This window comes from Catharus ustulatus, chromosome 1, assembly GCF_009819885.2.
Source record: "Catharus ustulatus isolate bCatUst1 chromosome 1, bCatUst1.pri.v2, whole genome shotgun sequence".
NCBI classification, from domain to species: Eukaryota; Metazoa; Chordata; class Aves; order Passeriformes; family Turdidae; genus Catharus; species Catharus ustulatus.
Genome location: NC_046221.1, coordinates 117,644,017 through 117,662,995, shown reverse-complemented (window position 1 = coordinate 117,662,995; position 18,979 = coordinate 117,644,017). Strand labels below are relative to the sequence as shown.

At 38.8% G+C, this 18,979-nt stretch overlaps 1 protein-coding gene across 1 annotated transcript in view; it reads left to right on the top strand.

Moving 5' to 3' along the window:
• Nucleotides 1-18,979, top strand: part of LOC117007794 (ethanolaminephosphotransferase 1-like) — a 57,815-nt gene that overhangs the window by 4,722 nt on the left and 34,114 nt on the right. The window contains exons 2-4 of the mRNA XM_033081210.1: nucleotides 7,705-7,773; nucleotides 12,927-13,035; nucleotides 15,076-15,150. Coding sequence (XP_032937101.1) covers nucleotides 7,705-7,773; nucleotides 12,927-13,035; nucleotides 15,076-15,150 — 253 coding nt within the window. The remainder of the gene's footprint in view (nucleotides 1-7,704; nucleotides 7,774-12,926; nucleotides 13,036-15,075; nucleotides 15,151-18,979) is intronic.

Here is an 18,979-nt window from a genome sequence, read left to right as displayed (position 1 = left end):
TCCTGTAGCTGATGTACTGATCAAGTATCAACTGGAATAATGTGTCCTGCCTGCTTTGGCCCAGAATGGTCTCAGAATGGCATTACAAATACCAAGAGGCCAAATACCATTTGGTCTTCAAGAGTGCCCATTTAAAGAAAGACAATATGTGAGTTTTGGCTGCACAAAGAGAAATTTAAGGCATCTGCTATGTCAGTCTTATGTTGATAAGGCCTGCTGGAACAGGTACTAAAGGGGGTTAGGCAATCATTTTATCAGTCTTAAGAAATGGCTTGATTTCTCTGAGGCAAGATCAACAATCTAGTGTTGAGTATTAATAAACAGTTGCTGACACCTTTTTAAGAAAGTTTTGAGTAATGTATTTTCTTTCAGTGTGCTGACATGGTTGCTTCTTGCAAGCAATGGGGTCATTACCTCATGGAAACTTGATCTGCATCCTTAATGTATACTGAATGTGATCCTGCATTAGGTGAAGGCTCTGGACTGGAAGATCTCTCAAATTTCATCCCAGCCCTCATTTTAGAGGGTTAGAGAAACAAGATCAGGTGTATGATGATCACGTTTCAGGGTCTGACTCTTTCTCTTCTCAGAGGAGCAGTGTGTTGAATATAATCTAGTGAATTAGTGTCTGGAAGTTCAGGACTCACCCAGATACAAGACTGGATTTCTGTGAAATCTATGCTTTTCCATGGCTACAAGTGTAACTATGAGATATAGAAAAATCGTGGGTTCTGGTCACCCTAATTTAACAGTAGTTTTGCTTTCTACTCTGGTAACACAAGGAGTTTACATGATTTTGAAAATTTAGGTGCTTATCTGGAACTTCTTAGGAGACAGTTAATAATGCTCATGCAATAATGCTCACTGCATGTGGACAATTTTATGTATGTTGAGTATTTTCTTTGCATGTTCATTAAATAGTGTTTTTCCTCATGGTAGTTTTAGGTTTTTTCACTAATATTTAATTCCAAATATTATCTGAAAGCGCTTACCAGTTGTGTCAGCTGTAGTTAGATTTTTCAAGCCACAGTTTAATAAAGTCCTTGAATATCTGAGGCAGTGAAATTTAACATTGTCCAGCTTCGATAAAACTGTGAGTCAACAGCCCACTGTTCTATAAATAAAATGTTGCGGTCTTCTTCATGTCACTTTGATAGAAGACTGGGGTTGTAATTAAATGTTGTTGAGTAGCATGTGAAATAAACCAAATAATTCATTACTCTTACATTATCTGTTGCTGCATTCATTTATCTCATGTCAAAGAGCTGTGGGCCAACTGAATATGTCATTCTGAAAGACAATCCTTATGCACACATTACCTCTTTTTCCTCATCCTGTTGTAATCGTAGCTGACATAATGTATCATTTCATGAGTTCTGTAATCATTATCTTCCTTCTACGTATCATATGCTAACGAACCAACAACTAATGAAATCTCATCACAGAGATGCTGCATTTGATATTACTTGCCCTAGGACTTTTTTCCCAATGATGGGAAATTGTACATGGTTTTGAGTGCAATATTACGCCCATGAATTTACAAAGGTTCATTAGATCACTTTTGGGACTAATATGCTCAATATAAAGACTTGTGTGCCTTGTTGAATCTCATAAAAGTGCAATTGCTGCCTGCATAGTTTCATTTTATTGCTTTAGCAGGAGATGTTAGCATTCTGAAATGCTTTTTGGATTTTTGTGTGTAGAATACACATGTATACATACATATTTTTTCTTTATTTATCTGTGTTTCACTGGAGGACCAATTGCAAAGATGTATCTGTGGCTTTAATGCAGATTGTTTGTTATAAATGTAAGCAAAAGCCTTATTCTAAGAGTTGTTTTATAAAGGGAGGAATCTTTCTGTGAAATATTCCCTCTTGTGCATCAGGATATCGGATAACACACGGGCTCAGTGTGTATTCTACAGAACCACTGTTTAGCATCTCTTATGGAAACTGCAACATGCTTTTAATCTGTCTTTCCTTTTGGGCCTGGAGTGGTTTCCCCACTCTGGGTTCCCCAGGTATTTAGGTACATGCTCTGGCAGAGCTCCAGCTGGATGGGTGCTTGGTCTACTGTTTGATCTTTAAAGGGCTGCTGGCACATATATGTTTGTACATGCACAGACATAGGTGTAGCACAAAATCCTGCTTTTGTTTCCTTTTACCAAGTATGGAAGACCAGTCTGCACAAAAAAAACCCCATAGAAATCAACTTTCTTGCTATGTTGGAGCTTCTTTGAATAGTGAGTTAAAGATCAGTTATGCAGTTCCTTGAGAGTGTGCAGGTTTTGGTTTTAGCAGGATTTATATTTTTACCAATCTGGGCCAGCCTCTACATTTGTCCCTTTCCAGCAACATACATGCAGCTGTCTTTTGTTATCCCTTGCTCAATATTTAACCATGATTTTATGTTCCTTTAAATTATTTTGGCTTTGTTAAGTGTTTGAACGTGTCCCACTAAACAAAGCCTTTTCCTGGAGAGAAATTAGGCAGCATCCTTAATATAACTTACTAGTTGAAAACTGGTTGCTGAATTCCAGTCCCACTGACTGTCTACCTCTCCCTGGTCTGGATTAAGCCCTTGGTTTTGAGCTCCTGGCTGAGCCTATTTTGAGAAGGAGGAGACCTGCTGAGGTCCCTTCTGCCCTGAATGATCCTGTGATCCAAACCCATGGTTCTGTGACCTAAAGGCCATGACATTGCTCTGCAAGCAAGGGGATGTGCCACTGGCAGGCATGAGTCCCTGTGAGTGGCCTGTCCTGACCCACAGCTCAATGTGCCCATGACTTCATGGACGTGGGTCCATACATACTTCATTAAGGCAAAGGATGTGGCGTGTGACTCAATGTGTGTGTCAGGATTCCTGAAAATGAGGAGGTGAGTGATAAATATTCCTTTGCAACAAAGCATCCCCAGGACAGCAGTTTGTGTAGTAACAACTTCCTGATTACTTAGTAATACCAATCAGAATTGTTGAATTGCACAAACCATGACATTCTAGTATTTACTAGGAATAGTATCAGGTGGAAGGAAAATCTAACTGTATTTCCTAGCTGTAGTGTGCACAGGCTAATGGAACTGAAGGAGGCTAAGTGAGAGGGGAGAGAGGAGCTCAGGGGCCCAACTTGGGCAGCCTCTACTTTCACAGTGCAGCTGCATCCAGCCCTAGGATGGGCTTATAACTCCTGGACTTAGGTATTGGTGACCTAATAAAAATATACATATATATATATGGGGGTGGGAGGATACACCAAATTATTTAAGCAGTGGGAGATAGAAAACCCAGGCCATTATTTATGAATAATTAACTATCTGATGGTATAATGTAAAGTAATTCTATTATAAGAAATAACAGGACTCTGTTTTTGAATACATCAGCACTTAAACTGCTGAACATATTTGGCATCCACAGTGTTGTGGAGCTCAGTTGTTTATAGCATGCTTCTCTTTCTTCGCTTTGTGAAGCTTTTGTTAAAATCCAAGACTATGTCCCATTGTAACTACAAACCTGTAAAAATACATATAAAGTAGAATTAAACTCCACATGTTTAATGTATTCTAGGAATTGGAAAGATTTATGGAAAATTGTTACCAGATGTGTTACCAGATATTTTCTTTAATTTTTGTGTGGTTTTTGAAGTGTAAGGCATCACAGAAGCCAAGTTCATGTTGCACAAGAGTCTCCCAGAAGGGTGATTTCCCATTGAACTCTCTTAAATAGTGACTGGTTCATGCCCTGGATTGGGAGGGTCATTTTGCAGCTTTCAAAACCACAAAAAACCCTTATCTTGTGCAGAAGAGAGTCCATTGTCATGCCTCCCATCCCTTTGTCATTTACAAAACACAGGTGTTGTGAATGTAAATGACTATAAATGTGGCTGTAAATGGCACAATGCAGTGCTACCTGGGACAAGATGATTTAAACGCAGGAAAGGAATAGTCTGTTAGTATAAAGGGCAGCTGAAGCTGAAATAATTATGTAATATAGTTATGCAAGTACATTCCTTGCAGCTTGCTTTCTCTCCTGACTCTGAAGTGTATGGAGACATGCTTTATATTTTTCTCTTAATCGCGGTCATTCCGAAATTTTATTCTTGTGATGCCTCCACAGTGCAAAGCTGGGGAGGGCTACGGAGTCCAGTGACGTTCCAGTGTCTGCTCTCATTAATGGTTAGCTAACTCCCTGTTTGGGTTTTGTTTGTTTGTTTTCTCTAAAGTCTCTCCAAGGCAATAAATAACTAGGCATTTGGGTTGGAAATAGTCTGTTCTGGAGGTAGGGCACATCATATTTTTGGTTTCACCATCCTTCATCACTCTTCCAACATGGGCGTTTGGGTTTTTGAACATGCACAGCGGACAGGGCTCACTTTCATGCTCTGGAAGTGCCATATTGCTGGGTTACAGTGTAGTCTCCAGATTGTTTCAGATACTTTGAACTTAAACATGCTGAATGCTAATGATGTGTTGGGTGTGTGGGGCCAGATGATGAGGCCCAGCACCCCTCCAGCAGATGCTGTGTGGTGCTAATGTGACCAGTTTGCAATAATGGGAAATATTTCTAAGCTGTGTGGATGTGAACCAGAAGGTACCATTTGTCTTGTATTAAGCAGAGCAGACCTTGATCCCTGTGAGTGCTTTTGCCGCTTGGTGTTTGGCTGTGCTCTGTCACTGCAGAACAGTTGTCTTTCTTCTGTGTAGCCAAACCTTGGCCTTTGCTCATTTTTCTTTCTCCTGTTTTTCTGTTACTTTTCTTAATTGTTTATCCCTTTTTTCCTTCCTCCTCCTTAATCTTGTCTCCTTTCCCCTTTAACACAGGTAACCAGCGCAAACTTGATGCTGTGCTGGATCCCTTGGATGAAAATTGAGATGCAGGAACACAAAGTAAAAACGCATTTCATGCGTGCTGCCCGAGTCACCATGTATGTGTGCGTGTCTGGTGTCTGTGTTCTCATTTCTAGCTTTGCTAGAAGCCATTAACACTGAGAGAGAAAGCAGATGGCTTTCAAGGAGATATCAGCTATTAAATAAAACCAGAAGAAGTGTTTTTAAATTTGGGAGTAAGATGAAGTCAGTGCCATTGTTCCTATTCCCTCACTACTGCCATTCCCTCCCAACTGTTACAACTTCCTTTGAAAGTAATTTGGAGAAGATTTCAGATTATTCCAAGCCTTTCATCTTTGGATAAGGACAATCAATCCCTTTTCCAGGGTTTGCAGGGAAGTGCTTAGTACTTGTGTGAGCCTTGCATTTAAAAACCTCCAACAGGCTTACCCTCCCCACTTCTGTCTTTTAGTATAAGTGCCCTGAAAATAACAGAATTACACAATAGCAAATGGCATTGCTTTTTTTACATCAGGTTCAATGGACTCTTGCATTCATGTTCATTGGTCATAATGTGAGCATGTTACTCTGTACTTTGCTTTTCTGAGCAGCCATAAACATTAAACTCCTGAGGATTTCATGGCCTTGAGGTTAGTAGCTTCTTGGGAGCAGAACAAAGCAGAGTATAAAACTGTATAGCATACTTTGTTTGTCAAGTTTTATTTTTTGCCATGACTGAAAACTGTTTTTCCATGGGTGTTTCCTTTGGTCTGGCTAAAACAAATTATTGTGGAGGGAAGAGAAAATTTCCATTCTTCTGCACATCTGCTGAATGTTCCTTCCCCACCCAGAGGACCAACAGTTCAGCCACAGACATAGGAATTAACAGGATGAAGTGTGGTGTGTCTTGAGATGTCTTTAGGTGACAAAAGCTGGCTGTAATTCTACTTTTTTTTTTCTTCTTCTTCTTCTTAACAAGGTCTGTTTTTATTTTTGGTGCTTGACTTCGGAAACGGGGAGGCAAACAAAAAGCTGACTGTGTCTTTTGTTTGTGTCTGTTTTGTAGAGATAAGTTGGATATGTTCATTAAAGAAAATGCAAAAATCATATAATATCTATACAGTCTCTTATATTTTCTCTATAAGAAAATAATTTCAAATAAATGAGACTGATTTTCCTTTTATTTTCTTTCTAAGAGAAAACAAAAGTTCTGAAGTTTTGCATAGAAAGCCTCATTTTACTGTTGTTGTTTAACTAGCATTTTCTGATTTTATTCATGACTTTGACTTCTAATATATACTCTGGTGGAAAATCTGTTGATGACAAAGTTGCATTGTGTGTAAAGTACTATGGGTGGCAGCAGCAGAGAAAAATGACAAATCAAAGTGAACACAAAGCATTTTTAGAAAAATTTAAATCAGTGATGTACACTTCATTAAACTAAAAATTTCATTCCCTTTAGAAATTTAGGCAGTCTGGTCTGACCAGTTACTCTTATGTGATTTTTAAAATATTTATTTTGATATTTTCATATGTATTTAGAGCTGTATTATAATAATTTTATTAGATGCTATGTTTATGATCTGTGATTTAAACTTGGACACACAAAATTGCTATGTGGATGCTTTGTTTTGTCCAGAAGGTAATTCAAACATATGCTTTGTATTCGGATAGAAAAAGGAAATGTATGGAAGAGTTCCTAATCTTTTCACATGTACTTACTTGAGTTTAAGACAAGTGCCTAAGTTGCTTTGACAATGACTTGGAACAGGTACTTCCAGAGTGCAGTCTCCTCCAAAGAGTAGTAGGCTAAAAGAGGTCAATAAATTAACTATATATGTGGAGAGACAGTTAATTGTTAGCTGAAGTTATGTAAAAGGAGGCTCTTTGTCATTAGCTTTTCTGCAAATGAGCAGCTTTGTTGAACTGTGGTCCAACACATCTCTACCTTGCTCCCATTTTCTGCACACAATGTTTGGATAGTGCTGTATATAACTATATCTGAATCTATGTGAGTCATATCATCCTAGCAATGTTAAGCCATATATGCACTTTCAAAGTCCAAGAATTTCTGAAATGATTAAGTGTACCACCCCAGTGATGGATAACTTCTTTCAATGCCTACCTGCCAGGGCTCAAGAACATGGTTTTGAGTGGTATTATCAGTTAAGATTATTCTTCCTAAGATTCTTCTGTGTTCTGCTGTCTCAAGGCAGGATAAAACGATACTGACCTCTGAGGAAAAGGAGACAACAGCAATTCAGAGTGGCCTTGGATTTCTGAAATATTTTGTTTACAAAAGATGTAGATATGCGCTTAATGGAATTTGTAAAACACATGTATTTACAAGTCTGTCCAACAGAGAAATTTTATTGTGGTAATGAACTGTGCTATTTTAGAGCTCATTTTTATGATAACATTGCCTTACATGAGTTAGCATAGTTCCAATGCAACGGTGTTGCTATGACAAAAGCTGCAAGATAATATTCCACCTACAAACACATTCCGTATTCACTATCTATCCTACATACTGGCAATGAACTGATGCTCAGACTGTGCATTACTGGTAGTGCAAATAGAGGTGTTAAACCCAAAATATGGTAGAAATGCAGAATCTTATAGGGTTGTAAAATTGATAAGAATTTTAAAGTAAAATGTGACTGCAGAGCTCTTTCACAAGCCTAAACCTTTGTGTTAATACACAGAGTTGCTAAAAAGGTAATTGTAAATCAGGCCAGTGCTTTAAAGGTAATAAACCCTGTACAAATCAGAATAAAATAAATTTACACTAGTCTTACTCTTAGATGCTGAAGGATATGTAGTCCTGGAAAAATAGCCATTGTTCAGTGCTTTGTTTAACATGCTTGCTTTTTCCTCACAGTACAGTGCTGTGGATACAAATCCTTTATCTGTGTATATTATGCAGCCCATCTGGAATAAAATTATTAAGGTAAGAATTTCATTTAATGAAAGCATAACATGTTAATATAAGATTTTGTTCTAAATATAGCATGCATTTTCATTTAAAAATATATACTGATCAATAAAGTTGAAACGAAGACATCTGACAAAAGAAAGCAAATGTTGCAGGATATATAGCTGTGTTTAAGGTATGTTGTTTTGAGATTATTTTTTGTAGAAAGAAAGGGCTTGTTTCTTTCTGATTGCGTTATAAAAGGCATCCATTTATTTTCAACATTTTTCATTATTACATCTTTCATGAAACAGCTTTGCAGACATGGATGGTTTTACTTAGTACGGATTATTTTTGTGCAGCATATGCTGCCCAACAGCAGCATGGCTTTCTCTCTGTGCTGTGCATATGATTTTATGCAAGCACTGTCTCATTTTCTCCCAAGGGGACTTGCTTGAGGCAGCCAGGCATTCCTCTCAGAAGCTGAAAATGAGAGTGGTTACCATGATCACCATAACGATTAGAAGATGCCATCTCTTGAATGCATTGCAATCTGCAGTTTTTAAAAATAAACCACTCACAATTACTTATGCTGTTGTTGGCCAAAAAAAAAAGAAAACAAAGAAAGAAAATGCTGTATCTGAAGTAAATATGAACTTTATTGATCTCCAAGGAAGCACTGACTTCTGCGTTTGCCTCATTACAGGAAATGTTTATATGTTTGTATTGGAGCAGACTTGAAAATAAACGTTTGTACAAGCAAAAAAGGATGTATGTGGTCAGCTGTTGAATCTGCCATCTTTGGATTCTGTAATTCAGGTGTTGCTTATTCTTGATATGGCAGGAAAATCATAATCTCTAATTCATAACCTCAAAATAATTCCATGAAAAGTGTTCTGTAATATGATCCAACTGAAGAATTTAAAAACAACCTGAACATGGGATGAGAAAAAAGCAATTCAAAGATGTGACACTGACTTCAGTAGTTGAATTCAGAGACTTTGTTTTTATTCCCATTATATATTGAGGAAAACAATGAGATAGAAATGCCCCTCCAGCACTTTAGCATGGGAGATGAGAAGAGGCTTTATTGTGCATTGGCCTTTTGGTTTAGGAGATGGATGGATATTCATCTGCTATCAGATTGAAGGGGGAGTGTTGTCAATGTAAAACTTCCTTTGGAGGTAAGTTCTAATGGCTGCAGCATTTTACCAGAAGAAAAGCAACATTATTAAATGTCTCCATGTAGCTTAGGGTGATATAAAAAATGTGACCTCTTTAAATTTTTTAAAATCTCATGGAGTTTTAGTTGAGGATGATTTAGTTCATTTCTTGCCAGAGGAGAACCCAAACCAGGGCAAAGGACTTAAAACCTATTTCAGCAGTATGAGTGCAGAATCAAAAACTGGAGTGGGTGCTGTGTGTACTGTGCCATTTGCTTTGTTTAGAATCCTGAAGATACAGCAATGAATGTTCCACTTTGCCTTCTGGTGCAAGAGGTTTACAGAATACATCTCAGTGATGTGTCAAGGATTTAAAGGGAAATTATATTGCTCTCAGCTTTTGCAGAAGTAGTCATTCTAAGGTTAAAGGATACTGCCATGTAGGATCAGAGTCCTGCAGAAGAGCTGGCAGTGCACAGCTGCAGAGGGAAAAGCAGTATGTAACTGAGATGGCAGTAGAGTCCATGTTGCTCCTAGAGATAGAAATGAGAACTGCGAGAGCACCAAAATTATTGGCCACAATATAACTGTAAAATATCAGTAGGAATGCAAGTTGCTAAATGGTTTTGTTCCTGAGCAGTGCATTGCAATAGGGAAAACAGGATGATTTTTAAGGACTTTTTAAAGAATGTTTTGCATCTACTATGTTCATTCAAAATTGGGCAGTACCAGTGTGCATCTTGATGTCTGGGAGTTTCTTTACTCAGTTTAGATATCCTGATACATCAATTTTCAGATACTAATTAATTATCTATTAGTTTCTAAACTGGTGACAATAAAAATTCCACATGGACAATTTTTACTAGATTGTATAGGAGTTAAAAGATAGCAACCTTAAATGCACTGAGCCAAAAAAACCCAAGCAAAAAAACCCCCAAAACCAAACCATGAAAACTATAGGTTGGGATTCGGGTCTTGCCTTTCATATGTCTGTTTAATCCTAATGGCAACACAAGTTTCTCTGTATTCCACAACACAGAATTCATTGGAAGGTGTGTTTCCTATGTTACAAGACATTACCATTTATTGTAAAATGTACTTCCTATGTTACAAGAAATTAAGAAGAGCTTGACATTAAAGACCTGTGAATTTGTAAGCTGAAAACATATTGTCATATCCCAGCTCATTTATCTCTGGTGGGGATGGTGGACAATGAGAGGAAAAGGAGGAAATCCCACTGGAATACACAGGTTTATTCCAACATCACTGAAATCGATTAAACTCCCCTCTGTTGCCTCTGTGAACTTTGATTTTATCACCAGAATTGGGCAAGAGTAGCATTTTAGCGGTCTCAAGTGACCTAGTGAAGTTTGAACAGAGCTTTATATGAATGTGTACTTTACCATTTATTATCTAAATAGTTGTGATATTAAAGCATTTGCTGTTTGTACTAGGCTTTTAGAGTGAATGTCTGTAGAGAAACAGAAATCAGTTAATAGTTTGTGGAACTAAGAGTTTTTTAAAAGGTCCAGGCACACAAGGGTTTTGCCAGAGAGCAGATGTGTTTCTCCCCATGGCACCTCCAGTTGTATCAATCATGTAGCACATTGATGTATTAGACCTCTACTGTCTGTTAATTAGATAATGAAGGTTGCAGCTCATCCTTCTATGGAATACTAATAAATTCAGGCTCTCTTTTTCCAAGGTGTGTAAGAAGTTAATCTTGCACACCCTGTGATTTTCTAATTATGGAATATTGTGATGGTAGTGTAACGCCAACCAAAAGGATAAGAGGCGTTAAATATAACAAAAGGAATTTTGCAACTGGAATACTTTCCAAATACCTAGACAGATTAGGTTTGGTAAGGATCAAAAGAACATGCTTAAGGATTTAACTGCAGGAGAGTCTGTTTTCCTGAGGACAGAGCTCCTGTAACTGTTTTTCATGGTGTGTCTATTAGCCAAAGGGATTGCTACATCCTTTGAAGGTGTCCTTCTTAAAATACACACTATTAGCAAGAAAGTAGGTTAAAATAACTTCTTCATGTTTGCACCATGGAAACACAAATTATTTCCTGTAATAACTTTAAAATGACATTGTGATTGTTCAGAATTATGAGCCTAATTAGAAAGCAGATATTTGTGGTGCCCCACTGGATTTAATAGTCAACAATTCTTATGAATCATCCAGAAAAAAGCAATCAGTTTATCCATGTAAATATTTCATCCATAGTGTCTTAAAGCACTCTTTTGATCTATGATTCAGATGAAAAGAGATGTATCTAGATTTTTTTTCAGTGTCTGTGCTTCTTATTTCATGGGAGGTCATAGATACCAGATACATCCCCAGCAGGAGATTCATCTTCTGCATCCTGATGTGGGTGAGCTGGGAGATGTGCAGCTGTCGCTGCATGCTGAGCATGCAGTCAGTGTAAGGAAAGGAGACCATACACTGAAGGATTCCTCCTTAGATACTCTCCAAAAGGAACTTCAATGGACATTTGCTGTCCTTTTTCTTAGAGGTTTAGATTTGATTTTTTGAGCACTCACAATGATAGATATGTGACATTTTTTAGATTGTTGCTGAATACATTCCATGGTGTGTTTTAAATACCATGAGAACTGACATACAGGGGTTTAAAATCAATTATAAAGTCCTGCTGATAAGGAATCAAATATCAGATATAATAGTTTTCCCAATGTTATTCTAGAAAGCGTCTAAGAAACATAATGGAAAAGTGTTCAGGAATTTAATCTGATTTTTGGAAGTGTACACTTAGTCTGTACACCGTTGGCTTCACAATTTCTCCTGAATATTACAAATTACTCTACAGTTGAAAAAGATAATCTAGTCAGGGTAGTTAATCAGTCAAAACATTCAGATTTTAATAGTTAATTTAAGTAAATGTAGTAGTAGGATTAAATTAGAAGATATTAGTAGAAGAAATTAATATGTATTTATCTGTCTGTTCAGCTAGCTAGTCCAGAGATATTTACAAAACATTTGATTTCAAAACTATTAGTTACTACAGTTATAGTATACTGTTGTAATATACTATTCCTGTTAGTATCAGGCATTATTTGACTTGGTTTTCTTTAATATTTTCTTGTGCTATTTTATAATGTTGAAGTACTTTATATAAATATTGAGTCCTTAGACACTCCAAATAATTTAATTATAAGCCTCCAGTATTTTTGTAGTTTAAATATATTGATAATGTGTTTGAGTGATGATAATTGTTGATACTTACTACTTCTGCAAATATGTTCTTCTAAAAATCATGTAGAATGCTGTGTAGGCTATTTCAAAAAATATTCTGGAAAAACTGGTGCAGTGTAAGGAGCACCTTGAAGCCACAGGGAACGAATGCCTGAGAATGGTTACTGGGACAAAGAGGTGAAGGCAGGGTCCTTTTCAGCACCCTCCAAAGCAAAATGATTTAAAGGAGTGTTTATAACTGATGAGTAGAGAGGGAGACCCTGTCAGAAAGTTACTGTCTAGAGAGTAGGGAGATACTTGTAATAGGGAGATCTTCTGCATCTAAAAGTGTGATGCGCTCAGGGTCTGATTTTGTTGATGTTTTGAGTAAGAAATTATTCACATACTTTGGAAGAAGAACTTTCCTTGCTATAGTGTGGGAATACAATGCTTAAAAATCCTGCCACGTGGATGCTGACTTACCACACTGGGGTGCTGCAGCCTTCTTTCAGTTCTGATACAGCTGATCACAAAAGGCTTTCCTTGGAAGCTGGGTGCATAAGGATAATGTACAACATTTTAAAGGGAGTAAAACGTTTTTTAAATGTCATTCTTACTGCAGTCACAAAAATCAGGCAAAAGGATTGCATTTGAAAATGAATTTCAGAAATTAAAACTGTAATTTAATTTGAAAATGGGGAAATACACACAAAGCTGAACATTGCCATATAAAAGCTTCTTTCCTGATATAAAATATTTTATTTTAATAAGATGTACAATTTGAAATACAACTTTTCTGACCTGTTTTTCCTTTCATTTTTTAATAGATAGTGCCTTTGTGGATTGCTCCCAACCTGTTAACATTCTCTGGATTCATCATGATTTTATTTAATTATTTTCTAATATCTTTTTATGACTGGGACTACACTGCCTCAGGTAAATATTAATTTCTGAACTGCTTGTACTTCTGAATGTTACAGGGAGGCATCAGACACTTGGATCTTCCACTTGTTCCCTTATGAGGCTCCTATAGGTGCAGATAGGATAATCTATCTCACACATTGCATTATAAATTTAGATAATTTTATTGAAAAATCTTATTTAATTTTATCCCTAAAATGGATTTCAGCATATGCTGCTTGAAGTCTCTGAGATGATCTAATTATATTTAAAGTTTAATACTCGGCCAAAATCCACCTGAATATTCTTTATAATATTTTCATTGATTTCACATTTCCTAATACCTTAGCTGATACCCAAAGGAGTTAACCTCCCTTTCATTTCTCCACGTATTCACATCCCCTATTCAAAACTGCTTCTAGACAAAAACGTTGTTTCTAAATAAATGTATCTTCAAATTATGAATTTCAAAGTCCAAGTTCATATTTGCTCCTTGTTGTAGACCAAGTCAGAAATTTTTTAGACCTGATGGCTCCTGGGTGTAAGGCATGTTTGGTTTGGACTTTTCAGGCCAGCTGTTGGAGCCCACAGAAAGTAGTAAGAATCTTCCAGGTGATTAATATGTAAGATATATATAGTAAAAGGCTTTGATTTTTTCTTTTCTTAACTAGACAATTTAGTGAAGATAGCACTTTTATTTTGTGAAACCAGTACATTTAGCTGCCTTTATTTTTTTGTGCCTGTGGTTAGCTTCAGGAGATACCCTTTGGTGTGGGCTGTTGTGCATTTAACATAGCAATTCTAGAGGCAGGGATATGTGTTGGCAGTTTTGGTTCAAAAGTTACACGTTCAGGACCAGCTTGTAATATAGTTGTCTGACCTCCTTCTTGAACACCTGGTGCTTCTTTATCACTGCAGGTGATATTTACTCAGTCCTGTCATAAAAGAACATCCAGAACAGATCTTTTTAATGGGGTGATGTTATCTTGACACATTCTCAGTAGATATACATGGAACTTGAAGACATTTGAAATGGTGATTAGGTCTGTTAGAGTTGAGGCCTGTATGTGTAGTTGCAGGCTCTTCCTGAGTCCTCATGAGAACAGTACCCATCATTTCTCAGTTGATGGAAAACTTTCATGCAACCTAAAGGACTGGAGTATCATAAATCAGTCCTATACCTAGGATCAGAAATAAAAGACCTAATTGCCTGCACAGTTGGTTTTCATGGCACAGTTTGCAGATTTGCAGCTAGGAGTCAGGAATTGTCATCTTTTCTTTAAGAATGGCAAGATGAGGCACTGAGTGAAAGGTAGTCAGGGCAGTGCTTTAGGTGCTGGCATCTCCTGGCATCATTCAGGGAAGGGCACACCTCTGTGTGCAGGAATTCCCTGTGTTTGCTGCCAAATGGCAGAAACCTGAGAGGACCTTGCATTTACAGTTGTTTAGTGTTGATGTAGTATTGGGTGATGTTTAAGTTAAATAGAACTCTCTTTGGAAAAAGGATCCATTTCTTTAGAAAAACAACAATAACCTTGGATTATTGCTACCAGCAGAGCAAGAACAGAACCCTGGGCTCTGTCCAGTTCAACTCAAGGTAAAAAGAAAGGGTGCTAATATTTCTGCTAGCCTAAGGGCAAAATCTTCCTATTCAGATCTGTGTGGTGAAAGTGCTACACAAACCCCAGACTGGCACTGATAATCATGCTTGAAAACCCTTTTTTTTCCTGTATACTACATGAACATTAACTAGTTTTTCAATGGATAGTCTTCCCATGACCTGTGAATATTTTTGCCTAGATGCTATCATTGTTTTGCGCAATACTAGAGTCATTTCAGGAGCAAAAAACCTCTCTGTTACCTTTTGTCCTTTATGCTGTAAGCACATTCAAGGCTGCTTGGTGCTTCTTTGATAGAGCTCACCGATGCCTGAAGGTCAGACTCAAATATTTCAATCTGTTTGATGCAGTGGGTTAATCAGTGGCAGGTAGTTTGTATGCATATGTGTATCTTGGTGGATTTCTTTGATGTTAACCCCTGTTACACTGACTCACTACCCCCTTTTTTTTATTTCAGGTACCAGTCCTGGACTTGTTCCCACCTGGGTGTGGCTGTTCAGTGCTTTTACTACCTTTTGTGCTTATGCTTTAGGTAATGTACAGTGAAATAATTTGCATGTCTGACATTTTAATGTAATTTTATCTTCAGATTCACTAATGATGATTCTGAGATTAAGAGGCACTGTGGATAAACTACTGATCTCTTTCCAAAATAGTTCTCTTAGATTAAAAAAATAAAAACAAACCACAACACAAAAAAAAGCTCATAAGACTTAAACCCCAAAGAGCAGATTAAGTAATATATTAGAGGTTCTATAAATCTTGTCCCTCTTGAAAGTTCAAATTATTTTAGAGGAACAATGGAAATCATGATAGAGCAGTAGTCTGGTTCCAAACCCCTGCCATGGGCAGGGACACCTTCCTCTAGAGCAGGTTGCTCAGAGCCCCATCCAGCCTAGCTTTGAACACTTCCAAGGATGGAACATTCCCAGCTTCTCCAGGCAACCAAATTTAGTGCCTCACTATCCTCAAAGATTTTCTTGTTAATACCTGATCTAAACCTACCTTCATTCTGTGAACCCACTCCCCCCTGTCTTATCCCTACATGCCCTTGACAAAAGTCCCTCTCCATCTCTCCTGTAGCCCTTTTGGTACTGGAAGGCTGCTCTAAGGACTCCCTGGAGCTTTCTCTTCTCCAGGCTGAACAACCCCAACTCTCTCAGCATTCTTCATAGGAGAGTCACTGCTGTTTGGTGTCATAAAAATCTTTGTCCCTTGATGATGACATTTGGAGAAGCTCAGACACCAGAATTAGCAGAGGGTGCTTTCAAAGATAGGAAAAATAAAGGACAAAGCAGAAAAAAGGAAATTGTTAGGCACTTCAGTGCTTAAGGAGTGTGTCAGGAGAGGTGATGATATGCCTCAGCTTCTTACTGAAATAAGTATCTTTTTTTCCTTCTCTCTTGCTGTTTTTCTGCCATAGCACCTACACCTTAGTTTCATATTCCATTTTTGATACTTTATATATACTGTGGCATGAGTGTATTTTTAGGTATGTTGCACTCGCTGTGCAGTGGTGTGAAGACCTGAAATGATGCTGACCTGGGAGCAAGATCCACATTAGCATGGCTTTTTTGCTTTCTCTTCCAAAGCTCTCTCATTCCAAAGTAGTCTTTTCACAACATGGTGCAACAGAGTTATTTTTTGGAGAGACTCTAAGTAGTGTATTTAAAGGAACTGCACAGTTCTGTGTAATAAGGTTCCAGGAATGCTGGATATATTTAAAGAAGGAAATCTTCTAGGCACAGGAGCAGGCTATCCCAGGTGCCAAAAGATGAGCCATCAGGGAAGAAGGGTGGCCTGGCTAAATAGGGAACATTTGCTGGAACTTGGGGAGAAAAGAGAGAGTTTATGACCTTGGGAAATAGGGGCAGACAACTCAAGAAGGGTACAAGGATGTCATTAGGTCTTGTAGAGAGAAAACTGGATGGGTGAAAGCTCAGCTAGAGCTCCTGGTGGTCACTGCTGTGAAAGATAATGCAAAGTGTTTTTATAAATACAACAACAACGAGAGGGCCAAGGAAAATCTCCATTCTTTATTGGATACAGAGGGGAATGTTGTAGCCAAGGATGAGGAAAGGCTGAGGTACCTGATGCCTTCTTTGCTCAGTCTTCAGCAGAAAGACTCGACATCCTCAAGGCAGCCTGCTGGGTTGGTGGGCAGGGACAGGGAGCAGAACAGACCCCTGTGATCCAGGAGGGAGCAGAACAGACCCCTGTGATCCAGGAGGGAGCAGAACAGACCCCTGTGATCCAGGAGGGAGCAGTCAGTCCCTGCTGTGCCACTGACACCCACCAGGCTGTGGGGCAGATGGGATCCTCACCAGGGTACTGAGGGAGCTGGCAGGAGAGCATTTGTCACCAGTCCTGGTAAACCAGGGGGGACCCAGAGAGCTGGAGGCTGGCCAGGGGGATGCCCACCTGCAAGAAAGGTTGGAAGGAGGATCTGGGGAACTACAGGCCTGTCAGCCTGACCTCAGTGTCTGGGAAGGTTATGGAACAGATCATCTTCTGTCATTATGCAGCACATGTAGGACAGCCAGGGGATCAGAGCAGTTTAATATCTTTATAATTTATTTGGACAGGGGGATTGAGTGCTCCCTCAGTGAGTTTGCAGATGACACTGAGTTGGGTGGCTCTGCAGAGGGATCTGGACAGGCTGGATCAGTGGGCTGAAGCCAATGGTGTGAGGTTCAACAAGGCCAGGTGCTGGGTCTGCACTTTGGTCTCAACAACCCCAGGTAGTGACACAGGCTGGGGGAAGAGTGGCTGGAAAGTGACCCAGTGGGAAAGTATCTGGGGGTGTTGGTTTGATAGCGGCTAACATGAGCCAACTGTGCCCACGTGGCCTAAAAGGCCAATGGCAGCCTGGCCTGGATCAGAAATAATGTGGCCAACAGGATGAGGGCAATGATTGTTCCCCAGTACTCAGCACTGGTGAGGTCACACCTTGAATCTTGTGTTCAGTGCTGGACCCCTCACAAGAAGGACATTGAGGGGCTGGAGCATGTCCAGAGAAGGGCAGTAGAGCTGGGGAAGAGTTTGGAGCACAGATATTCTGAGGAGCAGCTGAAGGAGGTGGAGAAAAGGAGAAAAGGAGGCTCAGGGATGACGTTATTGCTCTCTACAACCACCTGAAAGGAGGCTGTAGCAAGGTAAGGGTTGGTCTCTTCTCCCAGACAACAATCAACAGGACAAGAGGAAATAACCTCAAGCTGTGCCAGGGGAGGTGCCTATGTGACATTGGGAAGAAATTTTTCCATTAAAGCCTTGGGATGGGCTACCCAGAAAGGTGGTGGAATCACCATCCCTGGAAAGTGTTCAAGAAACTACTGGACATGGAGCCTTAGCATTATGATTTAGTTGACATGGTGACGTTCAGTCAGAGATTGAACTTGATGATCTTGGAGGTCCTTTCCAACCTTAATGAGTCTGTTCTTTGATTCTAAATGTACCCTCTCCTTGGAGCTGCTTCTGGTAAGGCCATTGCAGTGTAGCCATACATTTGTGTGCCATATTTGAGAACCTCAGGCTATATACAGATGTGTAGGCTGCAGTGCTCTGTAGAGGGGGCTGACCACTTTTGGAATCAGACCCATGTAGAGCCATCTTGACTGACCTAGGGTATCCCCTTGAGCAGACATCTCCCTCTGCACTGTACATACCTTGGCATTTCTATTCCGTTGGTGAAATTGTGCCAAGATCTTTTTGTCCAGAATTTCTTTGTACCATAAAAAGCAATGGGGCAGCCCTTGAAGCTGACTACTAGTCAGATTTCTCTAGCAGCTCTCTGTACTCAGAAGCAGTGGTTTCTTTTGTGAAAACCATTTTTTATGTCATTGTATGGAATTTAATGAATTGACTATTGTCAATTGGAATTACATATTGGAACTGTTACTGTATGGCACCCCAGGAGGCTTATGGGAAGTTCAGCTTCTGAGATTTTTAATGTAGATGGTATTTGCTAGTGAAGCCTGTAGTTCCTAATACTTGGAAGACAAGGAATGTGATACTGACAGTCAAAGCTGTAATGAACTAATATCAATGTAGACTTTTATGTCTGCTGTCCAAGCCACTTCATGAAATATTTAGTCACAGATTTAATTTTGCATGGCCAAAGTTTTCCCTCTGGAAGACTGCAAAGAACCATAATAACTAACTAAATATGCAACTGTAATCTTTCTCAGCTTATTTTAATGACACAGTTACTCTCTCCAAATTCCCTAACATGCTGTTTTCCATCCCCCCTGCTTTTTTAAGGTGGTTTGGTATAATTTCCTTTCTATGAAATGGAGTGCTTTTTGCTGTTACTTTGAATTTTACTCTTTAAATGTTATATAAACTTTATAAAACTGAATATT